The 18271-nt window shown below is 44.2% G+C and overlaps 1 protein-coding gene across 2 annotated transcripts in view; it reads left to right on the forward strand.

Moving 5' to 3' along the window:
- FRMPD4 (FERM and PDZ domain containing 4) overlaps nt 1-18271 on the forward strand; it is a 198334-nt gene that overhangs the window by 167257 nt on the left and 12806 nt on the right. For both annotated transcript variants that reach the window (XM_047764466.1, XM_047764467.1), the window contains exons 8-12: nt 4129-4248; nt 11220-11356; nt 14133-14259; nt 16747-16836; nt 17402-17584. In XM_047764466.1, coding sequence (XP_047620422.1) covers nt 4129-4248; nt 11220-11356; nt 14133-14259; nt 16747-16836; nt 17402-17584 — 657 coding nt within the window. The remainder of the gene's footprint in view (nt 1-4128; nt 4249-11219; nt 11357-14132; nt 14260-16746; nt 16837-17401; nt 17585-18271) is intronic.

Here is an 18271-nt window from a genome sequence, read left to right on the forward strand (position 1 = left end):
CAGAGCACACTTGGAAACAGATGACATTTATTCTTGGTTATAGGGGAACCTCTCCCCCCATATCCAGAGTCCCACTGGCTCTGAGTTCCTCCAGAAGCCGAATTGAAGATAAGGATTTGGGTGCCAGGGGTTTATTTGGGAAATCCTAGGACAGGAACGGGAGGGGAAATGAGAAAACAAACGGTGAGGCCAGTTAAGAGTGGGTTATCAAGCCAGTTTGCCCTGTGGGCAGCTGGAGCTCAGTCCTGCTGGGGACCCTGGGAGCCAATGGAGAGCATGCCTCAGAGGCATCCCCCTGCCCCACCCCAAGGGGCAAGGGGTCTGGGGCTCTGTCCGATCACGTCCTGTCCGTAATTGGGGGTGGGTTACTGCCAAGGACAGCTGTCCCCTGCCTGTGAAGCTTTTCCTGGTGCCCTCAGACGGTCACAGGTGTTTGCAGTAAATAGCCTCCCGCCTATAGCGGTAAATGCCTGGGGGAGTGGGTGGGCAGCCAGTTACTATGAGTCTAATGAAACTTCCCACAACTTTCTTTTTTTTTTTAATTTAAATTTTTAATTTAAATTTAATTTAAATAATTGATTTACAGTGTTCCCTCAATTTCTGCCATACAGCAAAGTGACCCAGCCACCCATACACACCCATTTTTTTTTTTCCATTTTCCAACGCCTTGCTGATATTTCTAGTTCTCCTTTCCCTCTGAACTTCTGTCCCCTACCTGGCCTTTATGGGAACGCTTCATGCTGATTTAGCTGGACGGAGATTCTTTTAATGGCTCTTCGGTGCTAGGTAACCATAACTTTTCATCCCAGATTTCTCTTTTTTCTTCTTTTTTTTTTTAACTCTTTTCTTATAGTGGTTGATTTACAATGTTCTGTCAATTTCTTCTGTACAGTAAAGTAACCTAGTTTTTATATATATACATATATATACACACTTTTTTTTTCACATTATCCGCCATCATGTTCCATCACAAGTGATCAGATAGAGTTCCTTGGGCTCTACAGCAGAATCCCATTGCTTATCCATTGCAAATGCAATAGTTTGCACTAGATCGATGTCTCATTTTTCAATTTCTTTTCAAAACATTACAAGGAAACAAAAGCCTCGAACACTGCTTCTTCTCTTATCTTTCTCGAAGACACTTTGTTTTGTCTTTAATCAGAGCTAAGAGCAAAATGCTAAAACTCAAGTATTAGCTCTAGAAAATTGAAGGTCTAAGTATCCTGAAATGAACCAGCTATATGCCCTTGAATTTAATACATGTGACAATTTTGGTCAATAAAATATTTATAGACATGGTTAAGAACGGGAGTAAGCGTAAGAAATTGGTCCGAGGACACAAATCAGTTTAAAACATTTACCTGTGATGAAAACCCCCAAGGAATTTTAAGCATCTTACCTGAATTTCTGGCAGTTTGACACTAAACTTCTGTCTAGAAAATAATAGTGTTATTTATATACTACTTCAGGTTTCCAAGAAATTGGCTTTTTGCTCGTTTCACAGCCTTACTCTTATGGGACTGCCGTTTCTCATGAGTCTAAAGCATGCTTTTGCATTACTCCCGTGTCCTTCCCCAAACTAGTGTTCACTTACTAACAATAAAACTAGACTCAAAGTGCCTTATGCAAAAGTCAGGACAGATTCTAGCCAGTAATTAACGGAGCCAGAGATACGCTGATCCCTGACTTTCTAGCATCAGAGCGGACATTCTGGCGAAACACCCTGTGATGACTCTGCGACCTGCAACATCAGCCCCGCCAGCACCACAGGCCTCTTAGGGGCCCACGCTTCCTTCTTCACGGGCTGCCTTACTCTCAACCATCGATGGGCAGCCTCGAGCCCACGGGCTCCAGAGGTCACCCAGCTTCGCACTCCCGCCCACAGCCAGACAGCTGATTCAGCGTCGCTACTGCTGGATGCCCAGGGTACCTTTACAAGTAGGATGCGTTTTCCCGTTGAAATTGTGTTCAACAATATTAGGACGTAACCTCTCAGAATATATGTACTCACACCGGGAACTCAATAAAACTAGGAGTATCTTTATTTTGCCAGATTGGCCTGCTGCATAAAAGCAGTTACAAGTACATAAAACTCTGCGCACGTGCGTTAAAAAGTACATCCAAGTGTGCAAAACTATGAGCACAACAACTGGGTGGGTTCATGCCTCATGCTTTTTGTTTCATCGTGCTGACTTCTTTAAGGGAAACTGAAGAGCTTTGACCTTTTTTTCTTTTCTTTTTTTTTTTTTTTGGTTATTTTGCTGTTATTGTTTTTTTCTTTTACCTTCTTGCCTGAAGTCCAGTGTCGTTCGTTCATTCAGCTGTGTGTTAAGCACCTACTTTTCATTGATGGATTCTGCTTTGTTACAAAAAGAATTTAGAAACGAACACTTATTACTTGGCACGTACTGTGCTGGGGAAAAGGAAAACCAATCGAAATGATCCTTATTCCTTAACCTGTGGTATATCCTAAGCTCCTTTGAACAGTGTAATGATAGCTGAAGTTTGGGTAGTTTAGAAACCTGTGAACTCAACATTTAGTGCACAGGCCAAAATTTCTATCCTCTTGCTTTCTTTTTTAAAATTTAATTTAATTATTTTTTAATTGATTTTACTTGAAGTATAGTTGATTTACAATATGTTAGTTTCAGGCGTACAGCAAAGTGATTGAGTTTTATATTTATTTACATACACAGACACATATTCCTTTTCCGAGCTTTTTCCCTTATAGATTATTATAAAATATTGAGTATGGGAGTTCCCATCATGGCTCAGCAGAAACGAATCTGACTAGGAACCATGAGGACGCGGGTTCAATCCCTGGCCTCACTCAGTAGGTTAAGGACCTGGCGTTGCCGTGAGCTGTGGTGTACGTCAGAGATGCAGTTTGGATCTGGCATTGCTGTGGCTCTGATTAGACCCCTAGCCTGGGAACCTCCTTATACTGTGGGCATAGCCCTAAAAAGACAAAATATATATATAGAGAGAGAGAGTATGGTTCCCTGTGCTATACAGTAGGTCCTTTTTTTTTTTCCTGTTCTTTTAAGATTTTTATTTTTTCCATTATAGTTGATTTACAGTGTTCTATCAATTCCTACTGTACAGCAAAGTGACCCAGTCATACATACATACATATATATATTCTTTTTCTCACATTATCCTCCATCATATTTCATCACAAATGACTCGATAGAGTCCCCTGTGCTCTACCGCAGGATCTATCTCATTGCTTATCCACTCCAAATGCAATAGTTTGCCTCGGGTCCTTGTTGTTCATCTATTTTATATATAGTAGTGTGTATATCAGCTAATCCCAAGTTCCTAATTTTCCCTACCCCCCGCCTTTCCCCTTTGGTAACCCTAAGTTTGTTTTCTGTGTCCGTGAGTCTGTTTCTGTTTTGTAAATAGGTTCATTTGTATTATTTCTTAGATTCTGCATATAAGCGATGTCGTATGATATTTGTCTTCCTGCTTTCCAATCGAATGTCACCCAAGCTCGACATTGTCATGCTCTCGCTGCTGCAGTCAATCTGGAGTCAAATTTAGGAGCAAAGCCATAGCAGCGTTACGCAGTAATAAGCTGCAGTGGCCAGTTTTTGCGCTCTGCCCAGGGTCCCCTTCTGTGCCCCCTCCCCCCACCCTCACTTGAGTGTGCCGTTGTCATTTACGATAGCCAGCATCTGCAGATCTTCAGAGGACTGCCCACAGCCTGCTGGCGCCCGTCCTGCCCACACCTGGAAATTCACATCCCCCAGGACAGCCCGAAACCAATGACTTAGCCATACTCCCAGCAGAGTCTCCCTGGGCCTGGCCATCACCGCCCCTGCCAGGCTGACCTCAGCTGGCACCTTGTTTGGCCGCCTCTCCTGTCCGACTCTGCTTCTCCCACTCCCTCACCGGCCTTTCCCGCGAGCAGGTCCTTGTCACACCCTCATTTGAGGGCCTCCTTTGGGGGAACATGACCTAAGTCACAGGTACGTGCCGTGTTGAGGGAACGAATAATTCTATGACAGAGGCTAAAAGAACCTCAACCCCTTCCTCAGGGGCCAGGGCAGGCTGCCTTTGCTGCTGCCCCTCAGCCGCTTCTGCCAGCCCTGAAGGGTTCTCGTGGTTGCTCTGCTCTCCTAGGTGACACAGCGGCCCAGCTCCCACAAGATGAGATGTCTCTTCCGCATTAGCTTCGTCCCAAAGGATCCGATTGACCTTTTAAGGAGAGATCCGGTTGCTTTCGAGTATCTGTATGTTCAGGTACGTGAGAATTGGGGCATGTTTCGTCTTAATGGTGTGGGGCTTTTGCCCCTGAATTCTTTCATTCGGGATGGGCTTTCTCTTCATCCCCAAGCTTAATGTAGGATAAAAGGATTCCATGGTGTTTCTCAAATTTTCGCTTTTGGGGAGTTCCCGTCGTGGCACAGCAGAAACGAACCCAACTAGGAACCATGAGGTTGCAGGTTCGATCCCTGGCCTCGCTTAGTGGGTTAAGGATCTGGCGTTGCCGTGAGCTGCGGTGTAGGTCGCAGATGCAACTCGGATCTGGCATTGCTGTGGCTGTGGTGTGGGCCAGCCGTTGTAGCTCTGATTGGACCCCTAGCCTGGGAACCTCCATGTGCTGTGGGTGTGGCCCTAAAAAGCAAAAAAAAAAAAGAAAAAAAATTCACTTCTGATTTTGAAATCATTTCATCCTTATTTCTAAAAATGCAACAGTAGTAAAAGAATTCTTCAATATCCTTCGCCCAGATTCACCACCTGTTGCCATTTTACTGCATTTACTTTATCTTCAGTGTTTGCAGTCATCCTCCCCTCCCCCAACTTTTTTTCTAAACTATGTGAATGTCAGTTACCAAAACCATGCTCATTTGCCCTGAAATAACTTCAGTGTATTTTCTAGTAAGAAGGACATTTTCTAATATAATCATTATACAATTAACTGAAGCAGGAAAATTTAACACTGATACATTTCCATTATCTGATCTAAAGTCTGTATCCAAATTTTGCCTATTATCCCCCAAATGTCTTTTATTCCAGTTTTTTGGGTTTTTTTTTTTTTTTTCCCCTAGGACAGGATCCACTCCTGAAATCTGGAGTCTTTCTCAGCCTTTTTTTTTTTTTTTGTCTTTTTGTCTTTTTAGGGCCACACCTGTGGCATATGGAGGTTCCCACGCTAGGGGTCGAATCGGAGCTGTAGCCGCTGGCCTACACCACAGCCACAGCAATGCCAGATCCAATCTGCGTCTGCGACCTACACCACAGCTCATGGCAACTTCTGGATCCTTAACCCACTGAGCAAGGCCAGGGATCGCACCCGCAACCTCAAGGTTCCTAGTCAGCTTCGTTTCTGCTGCGCCACGATGGGAACTCTAAGCCTTTCTTTGACCTTAACAGCCTTGATGGTTTTACAAAGTATTGATCAGTTATTTTGTAGAAATCTCTCAATTGGGGTTCCTCTGGTTTTTCTCATGATTAGATTGAGGCTATGCAGTTTGGGGCAGGAGAACAACATGAGAGACTCCCTGTCCCCCTTAGGACATCCTATCAGGAGGCACATGATATCACTTTGTCCCCTTCATGGCAAGGTCCATACTGACTCTTGTCAGTGTTCATATTAAGTGCTGTGCTCCAAATGTATTCATCGAGAAATTACTACTTTTCCTTCTAGTGTTAATAAGTAATTTGTGGCAAGTCACTTTGCAACTCTTATTTCCTTTCACCCAGTCATTTTAGTATTTGTTCATGACTCTTGCCTGAATCCATTATTATTGTGATGGTTGAAAATGATGGGTTTTGTCTAATTCCGCTATTTCTTCGTTTGCTCATTGGCATTCTGCTATAAGAAAGAGTTTCCGCTTCTTTATTTACTTATTCATTTATTTAGTGCTTAGATTGTTCTGAAATACCATGATATTCATTAGAGTGGAATTATTAATTTCAAGGCGATAAAACTTTAAGAACATAGTATCTTTTATAGACTGTCTCTTCCTGCTTCTGAGATATAATTCTCAAAAAAACAAGGCTTCCAGAAATGAGAATCTTTGGTAGTTTGTCCCAAAGGGCATTTATCCACTTGATATCTTGGGGATGTTCTTATATTTCTCTATAACTGCCTCGGATTACTCTTAAATTCCCAATATAATCACATTAAACCGAATCCACTTACCTAATGCTTAGGCATCTACATTAGAATGACTGAAAAAGGTTGTAAACATAAATGATGTAAGCTTCTCCCACCAAAAAAAGAAAAAAAAAGAAAAGAAAATGAGAAAAGGCGAGAATGAAACCAAAAAAAAAATGCTCTCTTGGGCTGGGGGATATCTGTATAAACCAAAGACCACCAGAGCCCTAAGTGAGAAATAAAAAGCAAAGAATATAGAAAAAAGAAAAGAAAAGAAACATTTGTTAACACTGTGTAGTTTATATACTGGTACTTGTTTTACTCTTTTTAGCATTTTCTTATATATTTCAAAGCTTTTGTAATCTTTAAAATGTTGGGTGGGAAAAGAAAATAGGTAGAAGGTGGCAGAGAGAGAAAGATAAATGTCAGAGGTGTAGGAATAGTGACATAACTTAAAATGGCACTAAGCCCTGGAGAACAGAAATTCAGTGGGAGAAGAAAGAAGCAGAACATACTAGAACATTCCTGAAGATGGAGACACTCGGTGAAAGGCTTATGCAACGTTCTCCACCTCAGTGGTCTTCAGAAGAAATATTTATAGCTCAGTAGGGTGATTTAACGTTCATGCAGGTAACCCAGAGTCATCAGGAAAAGGCAAATCCCCTTCCATATACCCATGTTTATCAAATAAAGAAATGTTTCACTCCTTTTTTTTGTTTTTTTTGGTTTTTTGGGTATTTTTGTTTTGTTTTGTTTTTTTGTCTTTTTAAGGCTGCACCCGTAGCATATAGCATCTGGAGGTTCCCAGGCTAGGGGTCAAATAGGAGCTGTAGCCACCGGCCTACACCACAGCCACAGCAACACCAGATCTGAGCCTGGTTTGTGACCTACACCACAGCTCATGGCAACGGCAGATCTTTAACCCACTGAGCAAGGCCAGGGGTCCAACCTGCGTCCTCATGGATAGTAGTCAGGTTTGTTTCCACTGAGCCACAGTGGGAACTCCCTCATTACTCCCATTTTCTACCCAGAACAATGATTTCTCATGACTTTGGTTTCCTGGACCCCTCAATATATCTCCTATTCCCCAAAAGGCCAGGTAGCCCAGATCTGACTGCATTCAGCAGCCTGAGTCTCTGTTACTGCATCTTTTCCGCAGTCCTGCCAAGAACCAGCTCGGGGCTCTGCCACTGCAGTGCAGATCTTGTGCCATGTTTTTTAGCTTGTTAGTTGCAAATAAATAATTACAGGTGCCAATCAGCACATGGCTCTAGAGAGCAAGACACATTTCGTTTGTCATTCTCTATAATTATATATTCATCCCTTTAACAAGATGATGCTTTAGAACCATTTACTCTGTTTTAAACATCTCAAATCCATGGCATTTTAAACATCTCAAATCCATGGCTTTTCTAAAAGAAAAGGTGGTTGCTCATCTCTTGCGGAAGGGAAATCTCTTAAGGAGACCAAAAGTACTGCAAAGCACTCTTCTCTTTAAGGGGTTTGCTCAAATCTAATGCCATTCATGGAGATCTTTCTCATTCGAAAGACACATCGCAGTCCTGCTTTTGCCTTGGGACTGGCAGAAAGCGAGATGTTTCTGCTTTCCCATCTTGGGTGTAGCATGGGTGGTGGTTTAGTTACCGCTTCAAGGAGTAGCCAATGCTGGGTGGCGGAGGGGGAGCCTCTTATGGTGGGCCACAGAGACCAAAATTAGTCTTCCCTCTCATATCTCCACTACTGAGACTAGGAAATGAAAATTTCCTGGGCTCGGATCCTCTGTTTCCCAACGTCTTGTATCACAGAATGTGGCGTATGTCTAAAATTACATGTCTTTCTAGCACAAGTCAGTGGACACGCAAATGGTGCTGTGTGTCTCCGCTGACTTTAAGGTACTAAAGATGCAGTAAAATGAGCCTAAAGATCAAAAGAGCGGACAGAAGCTATGTAAGTCACATGACAGACAAAAGTCAATTCAATCTAATGGGTCTTAATGAGGACCGTGGGCATCAACGAGTTGAGCCACGACAATGACCACAGAGCTTTCAACAGGGATAATACATAGGACTCTCCTAGCCATTAATGGGTCATGAGATATTTGACAGATTTTAGCATATGTAATAACAATAAACCCTAAGAATCCAGACTGTTCTAATGCATAATTATAAGAAGCTATGCTGACATTTAGCTGTCCACTCGCTATTAAAAAAACATTGTTACACCAATTGGATAATAAGGCTATAGAATGTTTCCAAACATTGAGCAGTATCTGTTTCCTTTTTAACATCTAACCTGTCCATGATAAATGAACTTTTGTGGGTCTAAAGGGAAGTGTCAAGACCTTTGTTTAGCAAAACAATGACTGCCATTTGCTTGTATATCTGTGCTTTAAATAACATACTTGAGAGTAATAAATGCATAATTTGTACAGAAAATATACATAATGGAAGTCAGATGTCACACTAATTCTCCGAGATGAGTCCGAACTAATTAGATAATGTAGGAGTTCCCATCGTGGCACAGTGGAAATGAACCCAACTGGGAACCATGAGGTTGCAGATTCGATCCCTGGCCTTGCTCAGTGGGTTAAGGATCCAGCGTTGCCGTGAACTGTGGTGTAGGTCGCAGGTGCAGCTCGGATCTGGCATTGCTGTGGCTGTGTGTAGGCCGGTGGCTACAGCTCTGATTCAACCCCTAGCCTGGGAACCTCCATATGCTTTGGGTGCGGCTCTAGAAAAGACAAAAAAAACTTACATAATTTATTTAAGTGACTAATCACCTTGACCAAAAAAAAAAATTCACCCAAATGCCTGGTTAAATCCAAGCTATAACAGGACTGGGGGGAAAAACAGCCCCAGTCACAACTCTGAGGAGAAGTGATAGTGATGAGTGATCTTGGTAAATAAAGCACAGTCCATTTTATGGAACACCCTTGCAGGTACACCAACAACCTCAAGAGTTACGTGTTGTTGGCCCATTTTTTCAGATAATAAAACTAAGACTCAAGAGAGATGAAATGCCACATCCAAGGTCCTTTGATCAGTAGCTGATAGAGCCTAGAATCCGACTTGGAGTTTTTGTCTCTAAATTCTATGTTAAGAAGGAGTTCCCGTCATGGTGAAGTGGAAACAAATCCGATTAGGAACCAGGATGTTGCACGTTCGATCCCTGGCCTCGCTCAGTGGGTTAAGTATCCAGCATTGCTGTGAGCTGTGGTGTAGGTCACAGACACGGCTTGGATCCTGTGTTGCTGTGGCGTAGGCTGGCAGCCGTAGCTCGGATTCGACCCCTAGCCTGGGAACTTCCATGTGCTGTGGGTGCGGCCCTAAAAAGCAAAATTAATTAATTCTATGTTAAAATCCCGTTTCAAATCTGTCCTTCAATAGCTGTCCTAGAAGGAGGTGATTTCTCCAAATGGTTTATCCAAAAACTTGTTCCTTGGGGGAAAAATGTAATGTATACATGTAAGGATAACCTGACCCCCTTGCTGTACAGTGGGGAAAAAAAAAAAAAAAAAAAACTTGTTCTTCAAGTGCCTATTATGGCCTGGCACTATGCTAAGTGCCTTCCTCACCCTCATCCCTCATGAGACTCTATTAAGTGACCCTGTCTGGACCCCAAAACCATGGTGCCCCACTGTGGACAACCCTGGGCTCTTGGAAATAACTGGTAAACCCAAAGCTAGCAAAACAAAATGGCAGCTTGGGATCGCTCCCAGAGGCTGCCTTCCCTCAGAGCCACCCTATCTCCTGCCTCCAGTCAGACCCACTTCCACCAGGAGTGCAGTGCAACCCGGATAGATGTAGGATTTCCAGTGCATGACGGGGAAGTTTCCCAGGGGTGAATACTGTGCAGAAGCCATACAAGGGTTCCTGTTCCCACTTAGCAAAGTCAGTGCATGAAGTGGTCGGACAAGTGCTCATCTCCGAAAGGAGCCAAACAAATCCTGACACTGTTTTCCATTTGAAATCTTTGGGGAGTAAAAGACAAAAAGTAAAGAAGAGAGGAAGAGGCTAAATGTATTTTCTAGCCCAAGAAACCTAGTTTCTCCTAACAAAAGTAAACACATGGTGCCGAGTAGGCTTCAGCGGTGCCATACTTCCCACCAACATCTGGCTCCATGTTTGTCCCATGAAGGGTGAGAATGCCACCCTTGAACCCTTCACTTTTGGTGGAGGAGGATGTGACCCACTACAACCACCTCGCTTCAATTTGATGCTCACCACAAACCCTGGGAGGTGTCCCCGTTTTACAGATGAGCAAACAAAGGATGAGAGGTGTGGAATGACTCTCTCAAAGTCACCCCTGTAACAGACTGGCGGTCTCGGGACCCCCCCCCCTCCACGGAAGGTGCCAAGGTGCTGTGATATGCGCTTCTCACCGCGTCCTCGCGCCCCTACCCACTCCCACCAGGGAGTGAGCATGCACCCCCGTGGCACAGATGAGTCAACTGAGGCCATTGGTAAAGCCAGGATCCCGAAGCAGGCATAGGTCCGAGTGGCTTCCTCCATCTCCTTGCCAGTTCTGCCTCCCTGTACCGCTCGGGATGCTGGCCGAGGAGGAAGTTGATGAGGACAGCTTTTAGCGTGTGTGAGTGCTTCTCTTTCACCAGGTACAGCTCTAAGGGCTCTGTGTACTCCTCACCACAACTCTGTGAATGGGGTTTCATCTCCCCAACTTACAGAAGAGGAAAGTGAGGCCTAGAACAACGAAGTGGCTTGCCCACGGTCACTCTATGGAAGTGGAAAAAGAGGATTTGAACCCAGAATTCCAGTCCCTGCAGCCTAGCTACAGAAGCCACATCAGGCTACCAGGGCTTCACCTGTTCAGCCGTGGCACCCGTGTTTGGAAATGTCATTCCTAAATTCCGCATGATTTTTACAAAAAGCTAAAATATTTAAATAGCTTGCATGTGATGAATATTAACCGTTCGCGTGGCCTCTGAGCCAATGCTGACTCGGTTCCGTGCAGCGGTGGAAATGTTTCCCCATTTAGTCCCCTGCCTTTGAAGTAACGGTGGGACTCCAGGGAAAGGCGTGTCACCTGTCCTCCTCCCAGGCCGTGCGCTGTGTCCTTTGACACGCTGCGCCCTCTGCTGGTCTCTTCGCAGAGCTGCAACGACGTCGTTCAGGAGCGGTTTGGGCCGGAGCTGAAGTATGACATAGCCCTGCGACTGGCGGCCTTGCAAATGTACATCGCAACCGTGACCACCAAGCAAACGCAGAAAATCTCCCTCAAGTACATCGAGTAAGTGTTGGCTCTCAGGGCCACTTCGGAGATGCTGTCTCCTTAACGCCCCAGTGTATTTTTGATGTGTCTCTTTCCAAAATGATCCTGTTTGTGGCAGAGCATTTGTTAACCAGAGGCAAAATATATGAGTATTCTGTTCATTTTTGGTGGAAGAGATCCATTTATTACATAATCTGCCTTTAGAGGACTGTGGTTAAATTGAGGCTTCTATTTAAAATGAAGCATATACTTTAAAATTCCTAAACGGACTTGGTTCCAAGCCAAGCTTTGGTCTCAGCACTCTTCAGACATCAAGCTGTTTGATTCTCCCAACCTCCCTCTGAGATCAGCAGGATCATAGCTCCATTTTAGGATGAGCAAGCCAAGGCACAGAACCGTTAAGGAACTTGCCCAAGTCGCACTGGTTATTAACTAGAGGGGGCGGGATTCGATCTCAAGGCAGTGGGACTCCACTTTGCCCTGTGGTTCGTGTGATCGATCATTTGAAGACCTGTGTTGAGAAAATGGGCTACGTTTAGATGATCAAACACAGTAGAAACAAAGGAATTCTTTGAGTCATAATCAGGAAGGACGGTTTTTGTAATAAAGAACTGTGACACAGTGGGAAAGGCTGCTGTACAAACGGCCTCATGAATCAAATGTTTGGAAAATATAAATGCCTTCTCTTGCTGAATACAGCATTTACACATCGGCATGCTACCTCATTAGCCAGAAAAGATCCTCTCTTAGAAAAAAAGCAGTTCGGGAGTTCCCTGGTGGCTCAGCAGGTTAAGAACCTGGCATTGGCACTGCTGTGGCTTGGGTGTGATGCCTGGCCAGGAATTTCCGCATGCCACGGGCTCAGCCAGGGAGAAAAAAATAGCAGTTTGGATGGCCTTCAGTTGACTTGCTCTTCAAAGAGAGCCCTCTATTTCCCAGTCTATATGCTTCCCCTTGGCAGGTGATCCTGTAGCCTAAAGCGGCCACCACTTTCTTCAGCTTTAATGCTAAGAAAAAGGAACACTCATGTTTCAGACTTCATGGTGCGGCTGAAGCGTCATCTCCACATTAACACTAAAAGCCCTAGAGTCTGCTACGTCTCCACCTGTACGAGGCATACTGCTGACTGAAGCCCCGCACGCCAGAGAAGCTCTCCCCGTGGGCAGCCTACAGGGCCTTGCTGCGTCCCACCACGTTAGGGTGACCCCACCCCACCCCCACGGAGCAAAATGGCTTCTCGACAGCTTTGTGAGCCTGTGTTAGAGAAGATGAGAGCTCCAGGTTGCGGATGCCCCGTGCCTCTGATCTTGCCACTCTCGGTTCTCTTGTCATGCTGAGGGACCGACCCTTGTGTGCAGTTTGAGAACCCCAGGCCTTCCAATCTCAGTGCAACCCCTTTTTGCAGATGGTTTGTCTCTTGCCGCACATGCTGGGACCAGAGCTCAAGGGCAGTCCAGCCGTCCACGGGGTCTCACACTCAAGCAGATAGATTCACATCCATATCCACTCCCCTTTGTGAGGTTCTTAGGGACAGATGAAACTGACTCCCATTTGAGAAGGTGACCTGCACAGCTTGAGGTGATTTTCAGACCACTGAAAGGCACTCGTGTTCCTGTTCCCGATATCCACATTTTACCTGGTTGAACATGGCAGAGTCGAAAACCTCCAGAGATAACTCCCTTGACTAAGAACCTTGCAGAGTCTACAGTACTGTTCTCAGGAATTAATTCGCTCAACAGTGTTCATTGAGCGTTTTTTATAATATTTATACTAGGAAACTAGAGAATGCTAATAAGTATACATTTTAACCTTAACCTTTGAAGAACTTAAAAAGTTTGAGTACCGGTTGTTCAGGAGAAGAAAGTGGTGAAAAGAGCGTGAACAGTCAAGTGGGGGAAGACTGTCTTTCGACTCTAATTTGAAGAGGATTTGGAGCAGGAGAAAGCACCAGAACCTTCTCGAATGTCTTCACATAATTGAGAAGATACTGGCTGGGCACATGGCCAATTGGGATAAATTTACTAGAATTCCAAATATGGACCCTTCTTGGGATAGGGCCATAGCCATTGCTGGGGAAACGGACCCTTGACCAGAGTATACTAACTAAACCATTTGTTTGTCTTTTCTTGTATATCCACACCTGTGAGGGATATTTGCCTCTCCCTGTCAGGACCAGACATACTTAAGGTCATGACCTCTTCCTGACTTCATACCAGCAACCCCTTCCTTCCTCTCCTCTGCAAGAAACGTTCATGCAAGGAGTTAGACATTATCTGGGTGGGAGAAAAGGCAGTTGAGTATTTCTAGAGAAATTGCCATTGATGAGGGAAATGGGGCGGGAAGAATGGTTTGGGAACATGAAGGAGTTGTATTCATCCTTCTAAGAGAAGACAGAGTGTGGGCAGACAGGGAGAGGTGACAGTGGGAATCAACAGAGGGATGGAGAGAAATTGCTCTTGGAAGTATGTGAACCGATTCTCAGAGGCTCCGAGGTGGGTTGGATAAAAAAAAAAAAAAGTCCCTTCCATTCCCATTGGTCCCAAGTGTCTCGTTAGCATTCTCTCTGGAGAGTGAGGAATATGTTTCTTTTCAAAGGCAAAAAACATGTGGATTAATGATCAAATAGTATGTTTCCGGAGTGTAAATTAAAAGTTGCTTCCCTAATTGGGGACTTGTCTCCATTCCCTGCCTTACCAAGTGTTCATTTGTTCCAACAGACATCAGAGCGCCATTTTGTTTTAGATAACTAAGACAAACGTAGAATGTGAAATTAAAGATATGCTCTTTATTGCAGAAAAGAATGGGGATTAGAGACTTTTCTTCCCTCTGCTGTGCTGCAAAGCATGAAAGAGAAGAACATAAAGAAAGCACTTTCACACCTTGTCAAAGCGAATCAAAACTTGGTACCACCCGGTAAAAAGGTATCGCATTTGCATCTTAATAGAAAATGGATTTTAAAGAGAGGCTTGCATGCATTTTAAAAAATGTTTAAAATTAGCCCATGAATAAAATACTTAGCACCAGATTTTCAGAAGCTGTAACACGATATACCCTTCTTTTTTAAACTATTAACATGTTTCTAAAACTAACGAAAAATAAGTATTCTTACGGAGACCTATTTATTCCTTGCAAGCTCTAGACTCCTTATTGCACGGAGTGTGTGTGCATTCATGTGTGCAGGCACAAGAACCCCGCGTAGGCTCTGAGTCTTTGGGATTAGGAGATAGAACTGCAAAATAATTTCCTATTTCTATCATATTCGTGCTTACCGCTCAGACCAACTTAAGTGAGCGGCATCTGGTAAGGGTCGCTGCAGACTAGATGCCCCCATTAATTAAACCAAGGTTTCTCTGCCTTGGCTCTGCTGACTTTGGGACCAGATCATTGTTGGCTGGGGGACAGGGGCTGTCCTGTGCCTTGTGTGATGTTTAGCAACATCCCTGAGCTCTACTCAGGAGCTACCTGTAGCACCCACCCCCTCCCTCAATCATAACCAACAAAAATGTCTCCAGGTTTGGCCACATGTGTCCTGGGGAACAAAATCAGCCCCAATTGATGACCACTGAATTAAACCTTACCTCGAGACGGAAGATAAAATTATTTCTGTCATTCACCATCGTTAGTGTTAAAATCTCTCTCTCTTTTTTTTTTTTTTTGTAACAAGTAGAAGAAACACAAAGGACAGTTCAACATATACTGTTGGTCAGAATCATTATGTTTTTAGGTGATAAAAAAGCAAAGGGTTTCAGGAGCCAGGAAGAGGCTTAAAATGGGAAGCAGTCTGACACCCCAAGAACGCTTATTCAGGGGTACTGGGCGTTGAAAACGTGAGTGACTCCAGTGAACTCTGTGGGTAGTTCTTTGGTCTTAGTATCTGATTTCAAGTCCTTTTTACTGGCTAAGGCATACTTATTTCTGCTCCCTTCTCACCTCGATGTCTTTTTTAAAAATGTGTCATCAAATTGGACACACTTATCAGCCACCTTTGACGTGCCTCCCAGTTTCTGTAAGCGTTCCACTTCCAGAAATATAGCAGGGTGTCCTGGGTCAAAATGTCATGAGTGTCGGTTCTGATTTGCCCAAAGCTATTTGTTCTTAATTGACTTTGTGTGATTTTTTTTTTTTTTTTGCAAGCCTGGCCCACTGGTTTTATAATAATTTGGCTAACTGCTCTGAGAGCAGTCTATCAACGTCCTTGGATAAAGGTCATTTTTTCCAGTTAAGAGTGAGTGGTTTTAAATCAATTTGCAAAATGCTTTAGATTTTTGAAAGACCAAGGATGGGCGATTGGTTCTAAATAACAATGACTTCCAGGGTAGCGCATTGAGGTATGTTAAGGAGTGAGGTGGCAAGTCATCTGCAGTTGAAAACATAATGTCACAGTCCTTGCTCCTTGATGATATACACCTGGTTGGAAAATTTCACCCCTAACAAACGGGCACATCTGGTATGAAGAGTGGACTTTTTTCTTTGCTGGTTTTTTTTTTTTTTTAATTTAATTGAACTATAGTTGATTTATACTGTTTCAGCAAAGTGATTCGGTTATATATATTCTTTTTCAGATTCTTTTCCATTATAGGTTATTACAAGATATTGACTATAGTTCCCTGTGCTATACAGTAGGACCTTGTTGTTTATTTTATATATACTAGTGTGTATCTGTTAATCCCCAATTCATAATTTATCCCTCCCCGCCCCCTTCCCCCTCTGGTAACCGTACGTTTGTTTTTTATGTCTGTGAGTCTGTGTTTGGTGAATAAGTTCCTTTGTATTGTATTTTAGATTGAAATGTGGACTTTTTTCCGTCAAATACTTTTTTCTCATTCAGACATCTAAAAGTCTTTAAATAAAGACCAGTTTTACCTGGATAAAATTTCGTTTTTCAACCATTCATGACCCTCAATAGATTCGTAGAATTGAATTAATAAAACAGGCACTTACATATAGCAAGTTCAAACATTTCCACAACGATTGGCACTCGGAAAGTTCGTTTTCCCTAAAAACTTGCAAACACTGGAAGAAACACGATGGGAGCAGAGAACCTGTTCAAAGGGCTTTCTAAGGATGGCGGGCATGTATTCAAAACGGCTCCCACAAACTCTGCACCCACCCCTTTGTAGGGGAAAATTTTATCATCTCGTTCTGACTCGTTGCGTGCCCTGGCCCAGGAGAACCATGCTCCCCACCCCCCAAGTAAATTTTAGTCTAGAGGTCCCGTTACAGCCCTTCATCAGGAAACTAAATGCAGAGCAGTTTGCTCTTATTCCTCCTGAAAAGCTCTTGTCACACCCCATCTGTTGGCTCTAGAAGCATCCTTCTCCTTTGCCCTTGTTTGCGGCTAGTGTCCAGCAGGAACACAGTTAAACACCGCACGGAGTGAAGACTTGAGGTTTCTTTTCTCTCCTCAGCTGTCTGCACTGCAAGCCAAGGTCCATTATCTCAAGTTCCTCAGTGACCTTCGACTGTATGGGGGTCGTGTGTTCAAGGCAACATTGGTGGTAATTTCTTTTTCTTGCTTTTCCGTGACAGCCACAGAGGCCTGCAAAATGTCACTGCCTAGGCTGTCTTGAATGAGCTGCCTTTGATGGCAAAAGCAAATCAGCTGTGACCCTTAGCCAGCCCTCATTTCTAATTGACCGCCCCGCAGCCTGAAAATATCAGAAGAAATGTTAAGCTCGATAACGCCCCTGTAGAATGCCCTAGAAAAAGAAAAATGTGAGCAGCCTAGAGAATTGGTGCGTTCTCACAGTGGCCTCCTTTGAAATCATTGGGCCGGAATGATCTTTAAAAGGAAAAAAAAAAAAATCCTCCCCTATCTAAAAGCCTCTCATGATAATGAATATACGTGCTCTGATAACGTTTCTGGCTACATTATTCATAGTTTATCAGCGCCTCACTGCAGCCATATATCTGGTTTTTCTAATTGGGTGATTGACTACGGTATAGCCCAGAAACACTTCCTAAAGAAAATGTGATCTCATAAAAACAGACCCTCGGGTTCAGCTTTGCCTGGTGTTTCAGAGGCCTAGTGATTTTCACAGTCTGTCAACGCCTCTTTCTCAGCAGGCGGAAAAGCGCTCAGAAGTGACCCTCCTGGTTGGGCCCCGATACGGCATCAGCCATGTCATCAACACCAAGACCAACCTGGTGGCTCTTTTAGCCGACTTCAGTCACGTCAACAGGATCGAGATGTTCACGGAAGAGGAGAGCTTGGTGAGGGTGGAGCTCCACGTGTTGGACGTGAAGGTGAGTCTTACAGACACGTGGCCTTGGTTTCCGAGAGCACTGCTGATATTTACAAAGTGGGCAAAACGCCCACGTGCGCAGCGCATCGAAGAGGCGAAGGGTGCAGGAAAAAATCCGCCCCACTCAGGGCTCGGCGCTCTCATCCGCACTAAATAGCTCTGTGGTAGGGGGACACGTGAGTGTACTTCTCTGGGCTCAATCTCTTCATCGCTACATGAGAAAGCAAGCTAGGTCCTTCCTAAGGGCCCTTCTGGCGCCAGGAGGGGAGGGGGGGGTGTTTGCCTACTAGCCTTCGAGAAGATGTGACTCTGTTTTTTGGTTTTTTGACTGTGCCCTTGGCATGACGAAGTTCCCAGGCCAGGGACTGAACCCACACCACAGCAGTGACCCGAGCCACAGAAGTGACACCACCAGATCCTTAACCCACGAGCCACCAGGGAACTCCTAGAATATGTGACTCTTGGGTGGGAGTCAGGGAGACTTTCCCCACATTTGTTTAGAACTCCCATTTCTTTTTGTTAGGTTGTGTCTGTATGTGTTCTTTCTTTTGGAAAAGCTGGGTATTACAGTCAATCTGTCTTTTCTTGCTGTAGCAGTTAGTAGTGGCTAAACATCTGGCTCCTCTAATAGCATGGCCATTTCATTTCAAAGAACCGTCTGAGATTGTCCTCAAAGGGCAGGCATTTA

The sequence above is a fragment of the Phacochoerus africanus genome, chromosome X (genome assembly GCF_016906955.1).
Source record: "Phacochoerus africanus isolate WHEZ1 chromosome X, ROS_Pafr_v1, whole genome shotgun sequence".
In the NCBI taxonomy this organism is placed as follows: Eukaryota; Metazoa; Chordata; class Mammalia; order Artiodactyla; family Suidae; genus Phacochoerus; species Phacochoerus africanus.